This window comes from Tupaia chinensis, unplaced genomic scaffold (assembly GCF_000334495.1).
Source record: "Tupaia chinensis unplaced genomic scaffold, TupChi_1.0 Scaffold000048_1, whole genome shotgun sequence".
Taxonomy (NCBI): domain Eukaryota; kingdom Metazoa; phylum Chordata; class Mammalia; order Scandentia; family Tupaiidae; genus Tupaia; species Tupaia belangeri.
Window position 1 is genome coordinate 845,786 of NW_006159506.1, and position 23,018 is coordinate 868,803.

General features: G+C 49.7%; 2 protein-coding genes across 2 annotated transcripts in view; both read right to left on the bottom strand.

Moving 5' to 3' along the window:
- The window catches only part of NOL7 (nucleolar protein 7), a 5,095-nt gene extending 4,065 nt beyond the window's left edge, over positions 1 to 1,030 (bottom strand). Inside the window, 2 exon segments of the mRNA XM_027774809.1 lie at position 1; positions 3 to 1,030. The exon segment at position 1 is cut by the window's left edge and continues 113 nt beyond it. Of these exon segments, the coding sequence (XP_027630610.1) occupies position 1; positions 3 to 397 (396 nt within the window). The 5' untranslated portion in view covers positions 398 to 1,030.
- A 1,314-nt stretch (positions 1,031 to 2,344) lies between these two features.
- On the bottom strand, positions 2,345 to 22,859 carry SIRT5 (sirtuin 5). Its single transcript, XM_006141173.3, has 10 exons — positions 22,737 to 22,859; positions 19,949 to 20,098; positions 16,014 to 16,147; positions 14,157 to 14,228; positions 13,803 to 13,956; positions 10,889 to 10,976; positions 9,237 to 9,290; positions 8,697 to 8,820; positions 5,191 to 5,306; positions 2,345 to 3,062 (listed from the first exon to the last, which is right to left on the bottom strand). Exons 2-10 carry the CDS (start codon positions 20,061 to 20,063, stop codon positions 2,987 to 2,989), a joined length of 933 nt encoding a protein of 310 aa, XP_006141235.1. The 5' UTR covers positions 20,064 to 20,098; positions 22,737 to 22,859; the 3' UTR covers positions 2,345 to 2,986.
- Between the last annotated feature and the right edge of the window lie 159 nt (positions 22,860 to 23,018).

Here is a 23,018-nt window from a genome sequence, read left to right on the forward strand (position 1 = left end):
CGGCGCCCGCGCCGCGGCGGGGCTGCCCGAGCAGCAAGCCGTGCTCCGCCTCCTCCTCCGAGGCCGGCTGGCCCTCGTCCACCATCGCCTCCGCCGACGCCGGGGTGCGGGACGCGCGCGGCCGGAGCAGCACCATGGCCCACGCCGCTCGGGATCGTCTGACCCCTGACCTCGCGCTGCCGCAAGCGGAGCGCGACGCGAAAGAGCAAGCGTCGCACGTCCTTATCGCCCCCTGCCGGTCGGAGGCCTGAGAGGGAAGGACGCATGCGCACAGCGAGGGAGGCGTGGCCTGCGCGCGGCGGAGCGTGTTCGTCGCGGTGGCGGCGCCTTGGGAGGCGCTCTGATGGGGAGAGCGGCTGGCGACCGCGTTCCTTGCAAGGCGGAGGAGCTCCGCCATCACGATCCGCTCGTGGACGTGCGTGGATTCGGCCCAGTTCACGCCGCGCTCTCTTAGGAAGTGGTTTCCTGGGAAAGAAATGCCCGACAGCGAAAGGCCTTGGCCAGGCCCGCGGGGCCGACTTCAGCAGGCCGCGGCCGCAGACGTGGGCCTGGCCCTGACCGCGCCGTCCTGGTTCTCACCGCCCGCTTCGCTCGTTGTCTGAGCCTGGGAGAATGCGAGCTCCGAGACCCGAGGGCCCTTGCCTGCCTCGGGGCTGGAAGGCGACCTGGGGCAGCGGCGGGCCCCGCAGTTGCTGAGCCGGGATCCACGAAGGATGCCCCCCCCGCCGAAGATCCTGCAGCCTCACGGTTAGGCCGGGTCCCAGTGGACCCGACCACCCCGGCCTGCCCATCCTGGAAGGCTGGTGAGGAAGTTCACTGTGCGTGTTTCTCTGTCCTCATAATTTCTTTTTAAAGGAAGAGTGACTTTAGAATTACCGAATGCACTTAGCTTTTATGTATATACGGGGGGGGGTCTGTAAAAACTAAATGGAAAATTTACCTGAGAATTGCAAAAAAGCATTTCAAAAAACTTTCTGCACCAAAATAAACTTGTATTTTAATGCCATTTCCCCACCCTTTTGAAGTTCCTCCTAACTGTATGTATTATTTTCCAAGTGTATTGTTTCTGGGCAGACAGGCTTCTTTGGTCTCCATGCTTATCTCCTCCCACGTCTTCTACAATATCAAATGGGTCGTCTTTGTCGGAACAAGTCAAGCTCTTCCACTCCTGCTAGACTGGTACCTGCTATTCCCTTTACTGACAACTTCCAGCACTCCCACTCAGGCTACCTTCACGTTAATCACCCCCCACTGCCACTCTCCCCACCTCTCTTGGCACTCTTCTCTAAACTTTGCACAAATTGTGTTACTCTAGCTTCCATGGTGTCACTTAAAAAAATTTTTTTTAAATAATATTTTTAATTTGTTATAGGGCACATGTGCTCACTCACCAGAGAGAGGAAGAGCGAGGAGTGAGAAAGCAAGACGCCAGGTCCAGGACTTGAACTGCATTTGGCCATGTGGGAGCCCAGCACCTTCACCACGTCAACTAACGGGCCAAATATCATGGTTTTTTGTTTTGTTTTGTTTTTTGGAGAGGTTTTTGTGCGTGCACTCACCAGACAGAGAGACAGCAAGAAATCATTCCCTAGGGGGATGGCCACGCATCAATCCCTTCTCCTCCATTCTCCTCTTGGGAACTTGGGCGCACGCGCACACCCATGCCCAGTGGGAGTTCAAGCCACTGGGTCCGAGACTCAAACCACGGTCAACTACACGGGAGTCTAGCGACATAGCCATTATGCTAACTGCTAGTCCCAAAGTATCATGTTTTATGTGATGTTTGGTGCAACTATTCTTGAAACTCCTTAAGGTGCCATGTCTTACTAATCATCTTTCTGTCTTTCATGTGGCAGTTGTACAATATAATACTAAATGGAAATGAACAGTTCTATCTCACATATTTCATATTTTCAGTTCTTTCATCTCTTCTGATTTAGAAGCAAGTCCCAATTTAAAAAGAACAAAACCAAATACAGTTCTTTCATCTCTTCTGATTTAGAAGCAATTCTGAATTTAAAAAGAACAAAACCAAATGAACAAAAATGATAAAACACAAGATCAAAGAAGCTTCTGGTATCAAAAGCCCAGAATGAGAGGAGTTGCAGCTAGTTCTGAATCCTTTGGGCCTCAGTCAGACAGAAATTACCAGTAAAAAATATAATCAGACTTGGGGACCAGCAGACAGTGTAACAGTTACGTTGCTGGACTACCACAGAAACTCTGGGGAGCCTGGCAGACCCCACAAGTAACTGTATGCTTCTGCACTTGCTGGGGAGCCTGGCAGACCCCACAATGACTGTATGCTTCTGCACTTGTGATCCTGAGAGCAGTCCGACATCACCGTTCCCTTCCCTCCTGGCTGCGAAGATGCCGGAGCTAAATTTTAGGCAGCTGGGTTTATCTCTGGGGTCTACATATTTGCTTTGTTCTTTTTTCTCATTCTGGTTTTCTGCTTTACGGCTATTCTTTTCCGTCCTTGCATGAGTTCTTACTGTAAGCTATCCCATGTTCTTTGAGGTAAGGCAGCCAAACAGGGAGAACACTGAAAACAAAAGCACCCCCCCCAGACATATCCCTTGAGGTGCCATCTTTATACTCTATTGTAGACAGTGATTGTACTGTCCACCAAAACTTCTGCAAAAATCAGAATTAAATACCAGGTTTCTCCCCAACTTTGATCTTTGCCCAAATACCAAAAATACAGTCAGGGAATTACATTTTTCTTTAGACAATTTAATTGCAAAAAGTTTTTCTTTCTACCAAATGCATGTTTCTGTTCAAACCAAAAAGCACGCATTAACATCACAGTTCTCTATCTTCCTAGGGTTTGCTATTGCCACCCTGAAGCCCCGTCCCTTATTGTTAGGTTAGATTCCAGCCAAGGAGTCAGAGAATAGTTTTAGATTTTCCAACACTCAGGTCACCATTTCTGGTCTGCAGCCTAGTTCTTAGAGATACGTTACTTTCTTCCTCCTCCAGACACTTAAGACACAGTTTCAGTCTCATGACGGGCAAGAGCTTCAGGAAGAGTTGTACCACAGGGTCCTTGGAAATGAAACCTGAAACAGGACCAAATACGGACGCGTGATGAGCGAGCTGGGCGGCAAAACGAATGCACTGCTTCAGTGAGTCGCATGTTTCTTGCATATACACAAAGTAAAACCCAAATTCTCACAAACACGGCGCTCTGAGAGGAGGATGGAGGACGAGGGATTGCAGCTTGGCCATCCCTCAGGGTGATTTCTCTCTGTCTCTCTGATGAGTTCATGTGCCCTATAGCAAAAATATCTCAAAAAAAAAAAGGAAAATAAAATCTTACTATGGGGGCCAGCAGGTGGTTTGGAAGTTAAGACCTTGGACTCCCACATGGCTGACCATGGTTTGAGTCCTGGATCTGGCAGCTTGAAATTCACAGCAGGCATGTGTGCGTGCATGCCCAAAATCCCAGGAGGAAAAGGTATTTCAGTGAAATGCCCCCCCCTGGGGGCAGACTGTTCACTTTCCTACTTTCCCCCTCACTCTGGAGAGCACACACACTCAATGGCAAAAACCTACTGGAAAAAAAAAAAGTGGAAAAAACTAGCACCAGGGCCACTCACCTGAAGAGAATCTATTTAAGCATCTGTATCACAATTCATTTACCACAAATTTACTACCTGTGAAGGCACAGAGCAGTAGCCTTCACCCTGGTGTACCCAGGAAGCTTATGCAAAGTTTAGATCCAGACGGCACTGCCGATCGATTACACCAGGATCTCCTGCGGTGGTACCCAGGCACCAGGATTTTTAAAATATGTGGCCTTGATGAAAAAACACTGCTTAAAGTAATGACAAGATGTTTTGGTAAAGTGTTATTTACTTATTTATTTCACTTATTATGTATTTTTCACCTTATTCTAGAATCAATGAGATTGACATGAAATTTTTTTTGGATGGATTTTTGCTATAGGGCACATGCACTCACCGGAGAGAGAGAGAGAGAGAGAGAGATCATGCCCTGGGGAGATGGCCATGCCACAATCCCTTCTCCATTCTCCACTTGGGATTTTGGGCGCACGTGCGTGGCATGAATTTCAAGCCACTAGGTCTAGGACTCAAACTGGCCAGCTATGTGGAATTCCAGTGCCTTAACCACTAAGCCACCTCCTGGTCCCAAGGTTGACATGAATTCAAAGTAAAGGCACTGAAGTGAGAGAGAAAAAATACAAAACTGGGGTGAAGGCAGACAGTGGAACTTGGAATGAGACTGAAAATGCATAGTATGATGATCCACACTTTCCCCACAAAGCGGAGAACAGAACCAGTGTCATAGCAGGGCCCAAGGACAAATATTCTTGACAATTAGACCAGAGGAGAATTGCCTAGGGGCTTCCCATTGAGCAGCGACATTTCCCAGGCTAACCTGCCAAGCACTAGGACAACTCGCATCCAAAGGCCATTACCAGGTCTAGTTTAAAGATACAAATGGGGGCCACAGGCAGCATGGTGGTTAAAGGTAGGTGCTGGATTCCCACATGACCGACTGCGGTTCAAGTCCCAGACCTGGTGGTTTACTTTCTCTCTTTTCCTTTCTCACAGTAACCAATGGAATTAAATAAATAAATCACTCTTTAAAAAAAGATACAAATGAAAAGCAAGTGTAAAGCATTGGAAAAAGAGCTTTTAAAATGTGAAAAAAAAACGAATGGCAGCACGACCCTGTGAACAGACGTGGCCACCTTAATCACAGTTAACGGTGCTTTGTTCGTTCATGAAAGCCACTACAGGCCAAACGAGAAAGCACAAACTGTGTTTTAAAAAATCAGGCCAAACGAGAAAGCACAAACTGTGTTTTTTAAAAAATTAGAGTAGGGAACAAGCAGTTAGCGTAATGGCTATGTCGCTGGACTCCCACGTAGTCGACCGCGGTTCGTGTCCCGGACCCGGTGGCTTAAAACTCACGCCGGGCGCATGTGCGTGCGTGCCCAAGATCCCGAGAGGAGAATGGAGGAGAAGGGATTGTGGGGTGACCATCCCCCCTGGGGGGTGATTTCTCGCTTTCTGTCTCTATGTCTGTCTCTGTCTGTCTGGCAAGTGCACGTGCCCTACCGTGAAAATCTCTCTCTCAAAAAAAATTAGAGTAGTAGGGAAATCAGCTTGGGTGATCATGCCCCCCACCTCCCATCTCCCACCTTCATGACCCCCGTACCTGAATCGGTTCGTGGCCGGGGTGGTTTCCGTGTTAAATTCGGCCACAGGCACTCCCCTGGCCGACACCTGGGGGGCAAACATGGCAGCGGGGTAGACCACAGACGATGTTCCCACCTGGAACGGACATGGAAATGCACACATGACCACACTCTAGACGCCTTATGTAAATGCAGGCAGGTCTGTGGTCATGGGGGGAGGACAGTGAAGATGGGGAAATCGAATGAGGAGTAGCCAAGGCCAAGGCGGGAAGGAGCCAGTCACCAAATTCAGGAAAAACATAATATGAAAAAAGAGTTAAGCAAATGAGAGAGTGACAAAGACATAACTCAAGTCTACATCTTTTTGGGGGTAGTTCTGCTTTTGTTTCAGCTCTGAAGTTATGCAATACAAAGAAAAAACAGACCTGCTTTCTAGAATCCTACCACCCTAAGATAGTCACTCCTAGTATTCTGCTGTCTGTCCTTCCAGGTTTTCTCTTATATATGTTTGCTTGTTTATTAACAAATAAATGTGCTTAACAGAGATGGAAAGGCCAGAGGACGCTTTGTTTTTGTGTTTTGCTTTGTTTTGGAGAGGTTTTTGCTATAGGGAACGTGCGCTCGCCAGAAAGACAGAGAGAGACAGAGAGATGGAACGCGAGAAATCACCCCCCAGGGGGGATGGTCACGCCGCAATCCCTTCTCCTCCATATGTGCTTAACAGAGATGGAAAGGCCAGAGGATGCTTTGTTTTTGTGTTTTGTTTTGGAGAGGTTTTTGCTATAGGGAACGCGCGCTCACCAGAAAGACAGAGAGAGACAGAGAGATGGAAAGCAAGAAATCACCCCCCAGGGGGGATGGTCACGCCGCAATCCCTTCTCCTCCATTCTCCTCTCGGGATCTTGGCATGCATGCACACGCGCCCGGTGTGAGTTTAAGCCACCAGGTCTGGAACTCGAACCGCAGTTGACTACACAGGAGTCCAGCGACTTAGCCATTACGCTAACTGCTGGTCCCAAAGGATGCTTTATTAACCAAGTTTTCTCACTTATAATCCGTCATGGACACTGATACTCCATTCCACATTGGGATACACTCAATAAACACTGGCTAATTGAATAGACCAAGCTGCAATCCCTTCTCTATTCTTCTCTTGGGATTCTGGGCACACATGCACACAACCCGGCATGAGTTTTTTTTTTTTTTTGGAGAGGTTTTTTTCGCTATAGGGCGCGCGCGCTCGCCAGACAGACAGAGACATAGAGACAGAAAGCGAGAAATCACTCCCCAGGGGGGATGGTCACGCCGCAATCCCTTCTCCTCCATTCTCCTCTCGGGATCTTGGGCACGCACGTACACGCGCCCGGCGTGAGATTTAAGCCACCGGGTCCGAGACGCGAACCGCGGTCAACTACGTGGGAGTCCAGCGACATAGCCATTACACTAACTGCTGGTTCCCAACCCGGCATGAGTTTTAAGCCACCGGGTCTAGGACTCAACTGTGGCTGACTACGTGGGAGGACAAGCGACATAACCATTACGCCATCTATTGGCCTCCAAAGTAGCTCCGTTTTAAACATATATTAAGGAAATCGTGAAATGTGCATACCCTTTGTTCAATTGAATACCTGTAGGAAATTTGTACTAAAGCAATAATTTGAAGAGCATGTTAAGATGTATATCTAATGGGGCTGGCTCACAGCCTGGTTAAGGCAGCTGGGTCCCGTATGGCTGACTGTGTGATTCGAGTCCCACACTTGGCAGCTTGAGAAACATAGTGGGCACACGTGTACGCGTGTCCAGAATTCTGAAAGGAGGGAGGGATGGAGAAGAAGGGATTGCAGGGTGACCATTCCCCATGAGGGGTGCTTTCTTCTCTCCCTCTCTCTGTGCCTCTTGCTTGCTGGCAAGCACATGTACTCTCTAACAAAATTTTTTAAAAAGAGTTATGTGTAAGAATGTTCATTGCAGTATAGTTAGAAATGTCATATTTTCTAAAATAATTATTTTATTTAACTTTATTTAAATTTGACAGAAAGGGACAGAGCGAGAGAGAAAGGGGGTAAATTGAGAAAGCAAGCGCCAGGTCTGGGACTCGAACCATGGCCAGTCATATGAGAGTCCAGTGTCCTTAACCATCATGCCACCTGCCAGCCCCGGAAAAGTCAAAATTAAAAATAGCCTAAATGTCCAACAATAGACGACTGCTTAAATATCGTTTTACATCTATACATTAGAACACCAAGCAAATAATAAATGCTATAGATTCAGATAAAGTCAGAGGCAGCCACATAGCTCAGTAATTAAGGGATCTGGATCCCACAACCATGGTTTGAATCCTGGCCCCGGCAGCTTGAAAAACATGGCAGGTCTGTGTGTGTGTGTGTGCCCAAATCCTGACAGGATGACAGTATGGGGGAGAAAGGACTGTGGCATGACCGCGTCCCACTGGGAGGTGCTTTCTCTCTCATTCTCTGTCTGGCAAGTGCACACACCCTCTGGCAATAAAAGAGAAAAAAAAAAAGATTTGGATATAATGACATGGAATATGCTAAGTGAGTTACTATGTGAATAATGTAGTTTAAAAACAGAACACAGAGTCCAAGCGTATTTTTAAAATCGAATTATGTGTTCCTCACATAAGGAAAGATACAGTCCAGAGATGAGCAAACGTCTGTAAGGCGCCAGACAGTAAATCTTTTAGGCTTTGCAAGTTCTACGACCTCGTTAGTGCTCAACTCTGCCCTCCACTGTGAAGGCAGACAGTCATGGACAGTATCAAAATGGGCGTGGCTGTGTTCTAATAAAACTTTATTTACAAACACACGGTGTAGGACAGATTCAGACCCCTGGCCTCCATGTGGCCCCCTCACCCTGGTCTCGAAGAAAACATACCAAAATGCAAACAGTGACTATCTCTGGATGATGGAATTATGGGTGAATTCTAATTTCCTCTTTGTATGCTTTTTGTTTTACATTTTCTCAAATTCGGTAACAAAAATATACAAGTTTAAAAATCTGATCCAGTAACATGCTCTTTTCATTTTGTGGGATACGGGGTGATGGGAGAAGGCATTGACATGGTCTTGCACAGTTTTAAGATCAATTCTTATTCACTTCTTAGTTTTCCTGCAGGATACCAAATTTTTATTTTTTTTAGAGAGAGATTTTTACTATTGGGCTTGTGCACTCACTGGAGAGACAGAGACACACAGAGAGACAGAAAGCGAGAAATCACTTCCTGGGGCCATGGCCACACTGCAGTCCTTTCTCCTCCCTTGTCCTCTCAGGATTTTGGGCACACGTGCACACGCGCCCAGCATGAGTTTTAAGTCACTGGGTCTAGAACTGGAACCATGGTCAACCATGTGGGAGTTCAGCCACATAACCATTACGCCATCTGCTGGTCCCCTCAAGCCACATTTTAAAGAAAGGAAGGAGAGGAGAGGAGAGAAGGGAGGGAGGAAACGACCACCATAAACTGCACTCCATTCTTCAGTGTGGATGCAGGGCGGGCATGACCTACCACTAGACACAGGTCACAGAGGGCGAGCTCCCTGTCCACCTCCTCCAGAACGTCAGGGTCCAGGTTTTCTCCAAACCACACGACATGAGGCCGCAGCAGGCCCCCACACCCTTCCTCTTCACACCTGCAAAAATGTGAGCTTAACCCAGCCCGACCCCGCCACGTCGGTCCAGGTGGCCATGCCACCAGCCGCCCCACGCTAATAATACCGGTGACATCCATTGACTAGTTACAGGCTGCCTGCCTCTGCTTTACACACCAGGGACAGCCATCTGTCCCGGGACAGCCGTGGAAACTGTCCAGACCCCAAACTACCCTGCCATAATGCAGAACAGGAAAGGACTGGCAGGAAACCGCTCCCTTCATCTGGTCTGGGTCATCCTTTGTCCTTTCACCTTAGGCTGGGTGGGTCAAGGGTGATTTCTGCATTTGTGCATTTGACTTCAGAGCCACTGCACCAAAAGAAGTCTAGGTTCTAACTGCTAATTGTCCTTGTTTGTCATCTGGCACACCCAATACACACTGCAGCTTTGTACTCACCTGGGCAGCTTCTCGACTGGGATTTTGGCATCTTGAGTTTCAGGTTCTGGTGCACTGAAGTAAATGATATTAAAAAGGCATGCCACTGGGGTAACGAGACAACAACATAACACAACCCAGTACTCTGTGTGTTTCCTGGCAGTATATAATACAAAACTCCTGATTAATACTGGGTTGTTGGAAAAGTCATAATGCATTTTTGCATAGAAAAACATAGAAAAAAAATATTTCATGACTTTTCTGACAATCCAATACAGGCTAACGTAGAAAGGTGGCAGAAAGACGGCCCCAAACATTAAGTTGCTAGTGACTGCATCGCAGGAGACAGAATCTGTGTGTGGAGGAGCTGGCGAAGCCAGTGCTCGGGGGTGCTATACAATTCACCTTTACCATCTTTTCAATCTTTGGCAAAGACATTCTACCTCTATGGAAGTTATATAGTGGGTGGTGTAGAGGTTAAGGTGCTGGACTCTCACAGGGCTGACCACAGTTCAAGTCCTGGACCTGGCAACTTGAAAATCACTCCAGGTGTGTGTGTCTGTGTGTGTGTGTGTGTGTGTGTGTGTGCGCGCGCGCGGCGCACGCGCACCCAAAATCTCAAGAGAAGAATGGAGATAAGACTGTGTTGTGGCCATCCTCCTGGGGGGTGTGATTTTTCACTTTCCCGCTCACTGTCTCCAGTGAGAAAAGCCTTTAAAAATAAATAAATAAATAAATAAAATGGCTCAGTAAAAGTTTTTTCAATAGTTTGAATCTACTCTTAAGTTTTTCCCTTGTTGGGGCCAGCACATGGCGTGGTGGTTAGGAGTGCTAGACTCCCATATGGCCGACCACAGTTTGAGTCCTGGACCTGGTAGCTTGCTTTCTCATTTTCCCTCTCTCTCTCTCTCTCTCTGTCCCTCTCTGGTCGAATTAAAATAAATAAATAAAACAAATAAATACAGTTCAATAAAATACTTCTTTAAAAACATTTCCTCCTGGGAACCAGCAGTTAGCGTAATGGCTATGTCGCTGGACTCCCACGTAGTCGACCGTGGTTTGCGTCCTGGACCCGGTGGCTTAAAACTCACACCGTGCATGTGTGCGTGCATGCCCAAGATCCCGAGAGGAGAATGGAGGAGAAGGGATTGCAGCGTGGCCATCCCCCCTGGGGGGTGATTTCTCGCTTTCTATCTCTCTGTCTCTCTCTGTCTGGCAAGCACACGCGCCCTATAGCAAAAAAAAAAAAAAAAAAAGAAAGAAAAAAAATATTTTTCTCTTATTATAGTAACAGTACATACTCATCACAGAAATAATAAAGTTTGGAAAGATAGAACCCATAATCCTCCCACTTCTGACAATCACTGTTAACATTTTACCGTATTTTATTCGGGTCATTAACATAGATACATAAAGAGCAGAGCGTGTGTGGGCGTGCGTGTGTTTCAAGGCAAAAGTTGAAGTCATTACAAACAGGTTTGGCACCCTGTGGTTTTCAAATACCATTGTAAATTATGAGCAAAATACCTTTTACCGTATATCCGAACTGTGTCCCACCTTATTTCTCATAAATATTTGTGGGAATATTGCTAACTGATTTTCTTTGATTAAGCTTTGATTTCCTAGTTCAACACAGAGAAAACGACATATATATTCTGTAGTGCAGCAATTACCCTTTTCCCGATAGAGCTGGACAAATCGGGCTCTTGTAGTTCTCGGCCACCGCACCACAAGACGTACATCGAGTTTTAAACAAGCTCCCTGAGGAAGACGGGCGAGTCCAGAGTTTAGTACCGTTGAGAGCAATCATTTCCATGTCCCGAAGCATGCAAAATAGTTTAGTTTTCATACGTTCATTTTGGTAATGGGCATACCCTGGGTATCACTGGAAACGCAGGGGGCCTTCAGAAAGGTCGTGGAAATTCATATTATGAGAGAACTATGCATGGGTTTAACACATGTCTTCACACCAAAATAAACTTGTACTTTAATTCCATTTTTCCACAAACTTTTTGACATCCCCTTATACGACAGCGTGTGGTATAAAACCAGATGCCTCACTGCACACGGCTGAACAAGCCACAGCCTTGCTGGTGCAGGGCTTCTGGAAATTCCCCACTCAGAAAGGCTACTCCTGGGGCCAGCGATGACCAAGTGGTTACGGTGCTGGACTCCCGCATGGCTGACTGCAGTTCTAGTCCTGGATCCAGTGGCTTGAAACTCACAGTGGGTGCATGTGCATGCATGCCCGAGATTCCAGGGAGAATGGAGAAGGGACTGAGGCGTCACCATTTCCCTGGGTGGTGGTGGGGGGGAATTTGTCACTTTATCTCCCACAGTTTCTGTGTCTCTCTCTCCAGTGAGTACATGCACCCTAAGGCAAAAACTTCTTTAAAAAAAAAATTAGAAAGGCATATTCCTTGGGTCTGAATCAGCTAAGAACAAATGTCTTCCAGAACTTCATAACCTGTCTGTTTCACTTATATTTTAGGTATGTACAAGACTAAAAAAATCTATCAAAATGAACAAGTCTTTTCTATAAGTACAAATAATTCTAAGGAAACAGTATATCATGGTTTAGGCAGATTGTTTTCTTTCTAAGAGTCACAGTAAAAGCATGATGTACTCTTGGGGTGCCCCTGAAGCACAGAGGTTAGGGGAAGTGGATCCCAAATGGCTGAACACAGCGTCCTGACCCCGGAGTTTTGCGTGCCCAAGATCCTGAGAGGAGAATGGAGGAGAAGGGATTGCGGCGTGGCCATCCTCCCTGGGGGGTGATTTCTCGCTTTCTGTCTCTCTGTCTCTGTCTTTCTGGTGAGTGCATGTGCCCTATAGCAAAAACCTCTCAAAAAATTAATTAATAATAATAATAATAATAATAAATTCCTACTTATATGCACATGTGATCCCTATTTCACTGTTTCAACAAGTCTGTATAGCAGGCATTATGGGGCCAGCAGGTGGCATGGAGGTTAAGGTACTGGATTTCCATGTGATCAACTGTGGTTCAAGTCCTAGACCTGGTGGTTTGAAAATCATGCCAGGCATGCGTGGGTATGTGCCCAAAATCCCAGGAGCAGAATGGAGAAGAAAGGACTGGCATGGTCATACCCCCTGGGGGACGATTTCTTACTTCCCCTCTAGCAGGCATATGTGTCTTAAGGCAAAGCCCCAAAAAAGCAAAAGCAAAAAAAAAAAAAAGACAGGCATTATCACCTCCATCTCATACGTGGCAGCTGACACGGACCATATTCTGAGAGCCACGTGGGAAGTGGCCCAGACCCAGCAGAAGCAGGTGCCAAAAAGGCTCCTCGGTTCCTAGGGGACCAGCTGCTCCTGGGGCACAGAAGAGGGATGGGGACCCAAGTGCATGGGGCCCAGCTTTCCTCAGCAGGGTGACCTTGAGCCCAGGTAAAGCAAGCAGCTTCACTGCACGCAGCAAAAAAAGCCACACTCCCGCGGGGCCAGAGCTTCTGGAAATCCCCCGCTCAGAGAGGCCACTCCTTGCGTCTGAGGTGCAGCCGCTGACTCTGCATGCGAACGGCCTTGGAGAGAGCCCTTGTCCTTCCGTCTGTCGGCTCTGCTCCTGTGTGAGTGGACGCATTGCTCACTAGGAAGAACGGGGGAGAGGAGTGAGAGGACAAGAGGGAGAGAAGGAACAGGGACACCAGAGGACCCGGGACGAACCAGCACGTCTCACACCTGGTGGGCTGGCTGCAGTGAGGGCACTGAGCCGCCAGCTCCCTGAAGCCCCAGGGTGGGCAAAAGCCCAGCCTGAGTGGAGAGCCCACCGGGCACAAAGGACAGTAAGGAACCCCCTACCCCGATGCTGATGTCTTGCCCTGCCTGGTCCTGCCAACGCCATGGCCGTCCAATGGCCCAGGCCTCCCGTTTCCTTGGGAACCAGCTGGATGGTCACCTCAGAGCACAGCCCCCCACAGAGCCCAGGGGAGGGAGCAGGTAGCCGTGTACACCGGTACCCCTACAGGGTTCTGTGCACACTTGGGGTTTCTGACTCAGTGGGTCCAAGTGTGGCCTGAGAGTCTGCATTTTTTGAAGAAAGATTTTTGCTATGGGCACGTGCACTCACCAAAGAGAGAGAGACAGAGAGAAAGTGAGATATCACCCCGCCCCAAGGGGAACGGCCATATCACAATCCCCTCTCCTTCATTCTCCTCTTGAGATCTTGGGCACAGATGCACATGCTCGTGGTGTGAGTTTTAAGCTGCTGGGTCTGGGACTTGAACTGCAGTCGACTACACTGGAGTCCAGCAATGCAACCATTACACCAACTGCTGGTCCTGAGAGCCTGCATTTTAACAAGTGCCTAAGGAGCGCAGACACTGCGGGTTCTCAGATCACACTCAGAGTAGCAAGGACGCAGGAAGTGACCAGCCAGTGGCACAAATGGGCAGAGGGCTTCTCCTGTCACCAGAGGTAGCTGTTTCAGGGCTGCAGGGCACTCACGTGTCCCTGAGGGAAATGCCACATCCTGAGGCTGGGACAGGCATCCAGGGAGGAATGAGGAAAGGGTCCGGGGCCATGCTGAAATGCAAGACCTGTGTTTTCAGGTCTGGCTGCCCTCACCATGGATTTCCAGAAGGTTCTTGGTGCCAGCTTTGCGGTGCAGCTCGTCAATGTTCTGGGTGATGACCGTGACCCGGCGGCCCTGTCTGCCCAGTCGGGCCTCACATTCGGCGATGGCCAGGTGCCCAGGGTTGGGCTCCTTGCTCTGCATGACCTCCCGCCGGTAGTGGTAGAACTCCCACACACGGGACGGGTTGCGGGCAAAGGCCTGAGGGGTCGCCAGGTGCCAGCTTTGCGGTGCAGCTCGTCAATGTTCTGGGTGATGACCGTGACCCGGCGGCCCTGTCTGCCCAGTCGGGCCTCACATTCGGCGATGGCCAGGTGCCCAGGGTTGGGCTCCTTGCTCTGCATGACCTCCCGCCGGTAGTGGTAGAACTCCCACACACGGGACGGGTTGCGGGCAAAGGCCTGAGGGGTCGCCAGGTCCTGGCGGGGAGAGAGGAGGTGGAGGTCGGGGAGGAGAAAGAGGCAGCAGGGCTGCTGAGTCCTGGGGCCATGGTGCTGTCCCCTGCAAGACAGGGGCAGGCGGTACGGGGTGCAGGCTGCATCGTCTGCTTTGGGTTCAGTCAGTGCAGCAGACACGAGCAGGGCCTGGCCAGTGTGCCCATCCTGGGACTAACCTGAGACCTGGGAGAGAGGGGTGTTAATTTCCCAGCAATAAACAACCTGTGCCACATAGCCCTCCAGTAAGTTAAGAAAACAGAAAAAATGTAACATGTGGGAAGGTATTTTGAGTGGAATCCACTTTTTGCACAATATATGAGGTCAATTTCATTTTTCTTTTTTTAGAGAGATTTTTGCTATAGGGCATATATGCTTGCTGGAGAGACAGAGAGACAGTAAGTGAGAAATCACCCTCCAGGGGGGATGGCCATGCCGCAATCCCTTCTCCTCCATTCTCCTCTTGGGATCTTGGGCACGCACATGCACCTGATGTGAGTTTTAAGCCTCCAGGTCCAGGACTCCAACCTCCCTTGACTATGTGGGAGTTCAGTGACATAACCATTAACCCTCTGCTGGTCCTGAAGCCAATTTCATTTTAAGGCGTACCCAGAGAAAACACGAAATGCAAAATGCCATAGTTGAGAAATTCAGATCTTGTGACTACAGCTACACATACACACCCACATGCATATACACGCACAATTACATGTACATGCACAACCACACATATAAAAACAGTGCCTGTGTGATACTAACAGAGAACAGAAAGCAGACATGGATTGAAGGTATGGCTCCTCTTCTAGGACAGACAAGGCTCTGCTATGACAAAAGCCCAGAGCTGTGGCTGTTTGGGCAGGAAGGTTGCAAGGAAGGGCACAGGACCCTCGGCCATGGCTGGAATGACCCATGCCTCAGTTGTGGGAGTGGTGGCATTGCACAGGTGGGGACAGCTGTCAAAACTTACCAATGTGTATGTTATCACCAGCTAAGAGTAATGGCTATGTTGCTGGACTCCCATGTAGTCGACCACGGGTCGAGTTCCGTTCGAGTCCCAGAGCCAGTGGCTTAAACTCACGTTGGGCGCGTGTGCGTGCATCCCCAAGATCCCGAGAAGAGAAAGGAAGAGAAAGAATTGCAGCATGGCCATCCCCCCTGGGGGGTAATTTCTTTCTTTCTGTCTCTCTCTCTCTCTGTCTGTCTTTCTGGTAAGTGCACACACCCTGTAGCAAAAACCTCTCAAAAAAAAAAGTATGATTTCTCTATCAAGGTTCGGTTTCTATAACATCTACAAACGTGATCAATATATCACACCTGGGATGTAAGGAAAGTGGCCATTTGGCTCAATTTTGAGATCTTAATCAAAGACACTTTGCGATGATGGAAAAATTAACAAGACACAGTGTCGTGATGGGCCAGCCAGCTGGCATGGAAGTTAGGGCGCTGGATCCCACGTGGCATTCTGTGTCGTCTGAATCCTGGACCCTGCTTGAAAAACACGCTGGACGCATGTGCGTGTGCACCCCAAATTCCCAGAGCAGAATGGAGGGACAGGGGATAGAGACGTGATCTCTTCTGAGGGGTGATTTCTCACCTTCTCTCTCTCTCTCTCTCGGGTGAATGCATGCACCCAATAACCAATTAGAATTTAGGGAAAAAGTGTTATAGTTAATTTTGAACCTTTTCCCCTGGGTTTCTAGTGTCAAAATAGGTGCAAAGTCAGACTCTGGGGTGGCTTCCCTCATTCGACATTCTGGAAACTTTACTCACCTGAGCTTGCCATTTTCTCCAATAACCGCCAGCTCCTCTGAAAGTGGGAACCCCACTCTCAGCACTCACACCAGCCCCCGAAATGATGACGATGTGCTTTGCTTCTGCAAAGAACTTCCGAAAATCTGCCATATCTAAACAGAGAGCACGAGCTTTATCGATCCTGTGTAGCATGTGGACATTCAGATCCTACGGCAATTGTCTACAGTTTGAAATTTGACTTTGACGCGACTAAAAATCATGCCTGGACCCTGAAGACCCATCTCATGCAGGCTGATGGGTGAGCACGCAGGGCCCGCTTTATCGATCCTGTGTAGCATGTGGACATTCAGATCCTACGGCAATTGTCTACAGTTTGAAATTTGACCCATCTCATGCAGGCTGATGGGTGAGCATGCAGGGCCCTAGAGCAGCAGGGACGCTGGGGTCACACCAGGGCTTTGACTCTCATTCCGCCTCCATCCAGCCACCGGATCTTACGCAAATCGCCACCCTCTCCCTCCTTCGCTGTTTGAGGCAGCGGCAATGCCTTCCTTTAAGCCCTTAGAAAAGACTAATGGATAGACCTGAATCTTCCTTTATAAAAGAAAAATACAAGCTCTTGTGTTTCTGTGAGGGCTGAGTAAGGCCCACTGGGCCCCAAATCCCCAAGTCCCACCCGAGTTCTCGGTTCCACCAGGGATCTTTCCAGTTCGGCTTCCCTGGACACAGCAACCGCAGGGAGGGACAAGGGCTCCTCCCCGGCCACAAATGCTCTGTCCCAAACATGGACACGTGACCTCCTCGACAGCTAAAACAGGAGTCAAACTTCTCAAGTAGGGGCCAGGGATGACACAGCAGTTACATCACTAGAGTCCCACATGGCTGACCATGGTTTGAGTCCTGCACCTGGTGGTTTGAAAATCGTGCCAGGTGCACCTGCATGCCCAGGATCCCGAGAGGAGAATGGAGGAGATGGGATTACAGCATGGCCATTTCCCCCGGGGGATGGCCTTTCACTTTCCCCCTAACTGTCTCTGTCCCTCTCTCTCTCTCTTTGGCAAGTGTATGTACTCTAAGGCAAAAACTCTTAAAAACAAAACAAAACAAAAAACTTCTCATCTGGTCGCCACCAGTGACTTGGAATAAAAGAAGGGGATGGAACGCAGAGGCCAACACGACCGTGGGTAATCCTGGTCGTAGACCATGGCTTCTGTCCTGTCCTACACCTCCAGGCAGTCGTCCTGGCTGATCTGGGATGGACAGGGGCAGCAGCCGTGGTTACCAAGGGCTCACTACACCCCTGGCTCCACATGACACACTTCATGGGGTCCACAGACAGCGTTCTCCCCTGAACACCTGTCCATATCGCAGGACGAGGGCCAGACTTGGCACCGACCAGACTTGGCCTTTGTCTCTCCGTCGGGGCACAGACTGGGGAGAGACGAGGGCCATGACATGGCGGGGCTGAGACACCCTTCTCTCCCAGCATGCGCCCTGCAGGCCCCGGGGGTGGAGAAGCATGCGCTGTGCTCCCAGGCTGGCCCGTGGGCGCCCGTGCTGAGCTTGAGTGCGAGGAGAACTCCCTCTTGGTTTCTTAGACAGCGCTGACTCCCTCGAGCCAGGGATGGGACTTTTGCATCTTCCTGAGCCCAGAGCTGCACAGTGGGCCTGGCCCCACGGAGAATCTCAGTGTCTTGAGAAGAGATTGTGGCATAACCATTCTCCATGAAGGGCGCTTTCTCAAGCCCTGCTCCCCTTCCCCCCGACTCTGCCCTCCAATGGACGACTGGTAAAATGGACAGAGGCACAGGGACCCTCAAATAAAGCAGCACCCACTCCAGCTCCCCCCAGCTACAGTCTGGAGGCTCTCTGGGACCACGTTCCCAGCAGCATAGGGCTGAAAGAATCAAAGATGACCAACCCAGCTACCCCTCCCAGTCACGCCGAAGCTCTGCCTCCCCTCCAGGAGAGACTGGGTGGAAAAGAAGGCCACCCAGGCAACAAGGCAGTCCAACCAGGGAGTCGGAAAAAGAAACCAGGTCTTGGCGGATTCTCCTTTCGAGCTGACCTAGACTCCTGGGAGAACAAGATGCTACTAAGAAAATGTGCAAGTACTTCTCTAGGAACTGATCGTCTGACTCCTGGTTCGACCCCTTAGAACATTGCTACGGCTGCTGAAGGTTACCCCTAAAACTTTCCAGAGCCCTAAAGGTCGTTTGTACTCTAAAGAAAAATTCAAGTCCTCCCCCTTACAAATGAATTCTCAGGTCAGAGCTTTTACGAAGATTCCCCTTTAAGAAATGTCTAGAGGGCCAGCCCATGGCATAGTGGTTAAGGCTGCTGGATCCCACGTGGCTGACCTCACAGTTTGAGTCCCAGAACCAGCAGCTTGACGAACACGTAGGGTGTGTGTGCACGTGAGCCCCAAATCTTGAAGAGGATGGAGTAGAAGGGATTGTGGAGTAACCACTCCCCACAAGGGTTGCTTTCTTACTTTCCCTCATTTTCTTTCTCTCTGTGTCTCTCTCCAGCGAGGGTATGTGTCCCTTGGCAAAGTTAAAACAAAAAGAAAGATAGAAACGAACAAGTCAACCTAGGTTTGGTTCGTGAAAAACAGAAGGTAAAATAAAGTGAGAAAGAAGTAGTGTGAATCTTTAAAAACAGACACTTTTCAATGGCAGGGGGACCTGCGGTCCCATACACGGAAGGCCTGCTGCAGGCTGAAGGCCATGCATGGTTCTGGATCCTGCCAGACTCAAGCAGCCTGCTCTGCCCAGCTGCAAACACCGCGGTGCTGGGGGGTGAGCAGAGCTGGGGTTTGTGGTTCTTTTCCCTCCCGAGGCTGGGCAAACTGGAAGGGGTCACCACCCTGCACAGACCACCCTCTCACACAGAGTTATTCGCATGCTGAAATCAGACAAGCAGGATGGGAACCAGCAGTTAGTATAATGGCTATGTCGCTGGACTCCCATGTAGTCGACTGCGGTTCACGTCCCAGACCCGGTGGCTTAAAACTCACGCCTGGAGCGTGTGCATGCGTGCCTAAGATCCCGAGAGGAGAATGGAGGAGAAGGGATTGCGGCGTGACCATCCCCCCAGGGGGTGATTTCTCGCTTTCTGTCTTTCTGTCTCTCTCTGTCTGTCTGGCGAGCGCACGCGCCCTATAGCAAAAACCTCTCCAAAAAAAAAAAAAAAAATTGAAATGAGACCAGCAGGGCTCAGCCCGGCCTCTCGGTGGCACGGGGAAGGCACTGGTTTGCAGTCAGCAGGCCCACCCAAGGCGCACTGAATTCCCAAAACGTGCTAAGACTCTGCACTCACTATAGACAAGGCCCAGATACGTTAGCGTGTAGGTTTGCCTGCAGAAGTCACGGAAACGTGATGGCCACATTGCCCTGCAGGACCCTCACCCGCTTCTTCCCCACAGAGGGCAGAGGCTGGGGACACAAACCGTGAGTGAGAAGTTAACAAGGAAACACTGTGGGAGAAGCAACAAAATGTCCTCAATGGACCTAAATGGAGTATTTGGGGACCAGCAGATGGCATAATGGTTATGTCGCTGGACTCCCACGTTGTTGAGCACAGTTCGAGTCCTGGACTCAGCAACTTAAAACTCCCACGAGGCACGTGTGCGTGCGTGCTCCAGATCTCAAGAGGAGAGGATGGAGGAGAAGGGACTGGAGCATGGCCATCCCCCCTGGGGGGTGATTTCTCACTTTCTGTCTCTCTTTATTTCTCTGGCACATGCACATGCCCCGTAGCAAAAAAAAAAAAAAAAAGAGGTAAGCTCTAACCTGCCCCAAAAATAGATGCCTGAAACAGGGGAGGCCACAGAGGCTTTCTCCAGAGTCGTGCCCAGCCCCCCTTCCATGCAGACATTCCCCTCGCGTGCTGGACCCTGAGGGCCCACCTCACGCTGGTGATGAGGAGGCGGCAGGCGAGGGATGACTTACTTGAACTCGGTCGAGCCATCGTCAGGCGAATCTTGGTCTGTGCGGAGGCCAGAGGTTTCTGACCACAGTACAACTGAGAAATTAATCGGCTGGGAACAAGCCCGAGAGGTCTCATCAGGCTTCCTGTGCAGTTCTAATCCCTGAGGTGGGCTGCAGGAAAACCACAAATACAATCAGAAAAATGTCTGTATGTGTACATAATATATATAGTATATGTAACATGTATTATATGCATATATACATATATATATAAAACATTTCTGTAAGCCTAAAATTATTTCAAAATAAAGTTGCTTATAAAAACAAAAGCACGCCAGGTCCAAGGCGCAGTGGTGATGTCCTGGTTATAGAGAAGCTGCCCCTCCCCCCGCCGCACAGAAACTGTGGTTCAAATCCCCAGCCCGGATACGCTGAAGCCCACCACGCACACTCAGGACTGTCCAAGATCTAAGGTGCTGGAGAATTAAAGAAAGGGGATTGTAGCATGTCCAGACTTTGGAGAGGGTCTTCCTCTTTCTTTCTCTGTCTCTCATGCATGTACTCTATCAAAAATGAAAAAAAATATATTTTTTTAAGAAAGAAAAGCATTATGCCAAGTGAAAGAAAAGGTTTCATACTCTTTGCTCCCATTAATAAGGTATTCTGGGGACCAGCAGATGGCATAATGGCTACGTTGCTTGGACTCTCGTGTAGATGACCGTGGTTCAAGTCCTGGACCTGGTGGCTTAAACTCATGCCGGGCACGTGTGCGTGTGTGCCCAAGATCCCGAGAGGAATAGAAGAGAAGGGACTGTGGCGTGGCCATCCCCCCTGGGGGGTGATTTCTCGCTTTCTGTCTCTCTCTGTCTCTCTCTGTCTTTCTGGAGAGCACACGCGCCCTATAGCAAAAACCTCTAAAAAAATAAAGTATTCCAAAAAGGCAAAACTGTAGGTACAAAAGTCACATCTATGGTTTCCAAGGACAAAGATGGGGTGGGGGAGACAAGTAACTTTTTTAGAGCAGTGGGAAAATTCCATAGCTTTAGTCTTGTGATAGTTTTTCAATATTCACCGAACTGTATAACAAAAAGAGTGAATTTTACAATGTAAAAGGTGTATTTCAATAAACCCTAGGAGAAAAAATCAGGCATGTTGACAGACTTTCAACATAACCTGTCTTCACAGTAATTGAAAAGTCTAAATAAGAAGCGTGGAACAAGGACGTTAGAGTAACACGATATTTTGGGGCTAGCCAGTAGTTAAAGCGGCTGGATCCCGCATGACTGTGTGGATCAAGTCCCGCACCCAGCAGCTTGGAAAACACACTGGGTACCTGCCTGCCCGAAATCTCAAGAAAAGAATGAAGACGGGATTGCTGCATGGCCTACTGGGGAGGGTGCTTTCTCACTTTCTCTCTTTCTGTCTCTCCAGTGAGAACATGTGCTTTATATTAAGGAAAAAAAAAAAAAAAACAAAACAAAACTGGTGTTATGATCCAGATGATGGTTTACTCCCTTGAGGTTCACGTTTTGGAATTTGGTTTTAATGGGTAACGACTGGATCATGGTGATTGCGTGTCAGGGACACTGGTCAACGTGTTCCTTGGAAGAATCGGGTTCTAGCTCTCATGAAAAAAGGGTTCTTATGATACAGAGAGCTGCCTGCAGCTTGCCCTCTCTGCATGCTCCCACTGTCTTCTCTGCTCCGGACTTCCCGGCCACCGGTTATGAGTTAAATAAACTTCTGTCTTTTCTCCTTTTCTTGTTTTTATAGCCAGAGGGCTATAAAACTCACCAGAAAAGGAGGAGAAAGAACCCCCACACCGCAATCTGTTTTCTGTTTCTCCAGCCTGTTGGGATTTTTGGAAAGTATGCCCACGTGCCCAGCATGCTTCAGCCATGGGGGCTGGGATTTGAACTGCCATTGGCCATATAGGATCCAGCTCCCTTTAACCACTAGGCCACAGTGTCAGCCCAAGCATCCTTCCCTATCAGTTCATGCAGCGTCAGGTATTTCTGCAAGTAACGCAGTAACAGATGAAGACAGATGGCAGGTTTATTTGCAGAACCACCTCAGGCCAACAACCTCTGGTGTCTGAGGTCATTTCTTCAGCAAAGGAATGCAGATGCAGACTGGCTGCCAGGGGAGGAGGTGAGCAAAGGGACTGCACCCCCATTTCCAACAGACACCTCCTAACATACAAGGTCACACCTGAACTCGCAAACTGTCCCCAACCAAGCTAGTTACCAATCTGCTGCTGCTCCTGCTGCTCACACCCCAGCCAGGTCAGTCTGCAAATTCTAGCAGCTCTACTTTGAAGCTGTGTCCCCTCCTCTCCACTCACAGCCACCACCTGGGAGACCTCCACCTGCCACCTTCACTGCTGCTGCTGCAGTGGCCTGGGGCGCCCTTTCGAGGCACTGAAGCAGGCTCCCCGGAGCAGAAGTAGGGGGCTGTGGATTCTACATGGCCATAGAGTTCAAATCCCTGACCAAGTCGGTCTGAAACACAGTGGGCACCGGGCCAAGTGCCCCAGATCCCCTAGGCCGGAGGGCTGAGGGGGTAGGGGATGTTGTGATCAGAAAAGACAAATGGGTAAATTAAGGGGGGCTCAGCTCAGAGTTGACCCAGCCCACCCGCTCAGGTTACGCTCCAGCCTCGGTCCCGTTTCCTCTCTGGTCCCTGCACCACCGTTCCCCCCAGCACTATGCCCGGAGATCTGTGGACCAGGCCTGGGTCCTCTCTCAGTCCTTCTAGGCTTCCTCTCTGAATCGCCTGGGTCCCCACTGAGCTCGGGGCCGTGCCACACCTTGGGGCGCTCCCTCCCGCTGAATCGGCCCCCCAACTCCCGCACCCCACCCGCTCTGTTCTCTCTCCCTGATCCGGAGTCCAGGGCCACCGCGGGCTGGGGACAGCAGGGTAGAGGCGGGCTGCGCGTGCGCAACGCGGGTGGACACCTCCTGTGCACCCCTCCTCCGCCAGCGCCGCGCCTCCCCGGGAACCGCTGTGGCCGAGACCCCCCTGGCAGGAGCCGGGGCTGCTGCGGAGACCCGGGCCCAGGGCGGGCGGGGGCGGCCCCGCAGGGGGGGGG

Bases quoted from the DNA above. Each gene is read 5' to 3' on its own strand.
- SIRT5 (XM_006141173.3), bottom strand. From the start codon at position 20,063: ATGAGACCTCTCGGGCTTGTTCCCAGCCGATTAATTTCTCAGTTGTAC. The intron at 13,957-14,156 runs GTCATGCAGAGC...TACCGGCGGGAG, and splicing joins TCTACCACTACCGGCGGGAG to GTCATGCAGAGCAAGGAGCC. The intron at 8,821-9,236 runs GTGAGTACAAAG...ACATTTTTGCAG, and splicing joins CCAGTCGAGAAGCTGCCCAG to GTGTGAAGAGGAAGGGTGTG.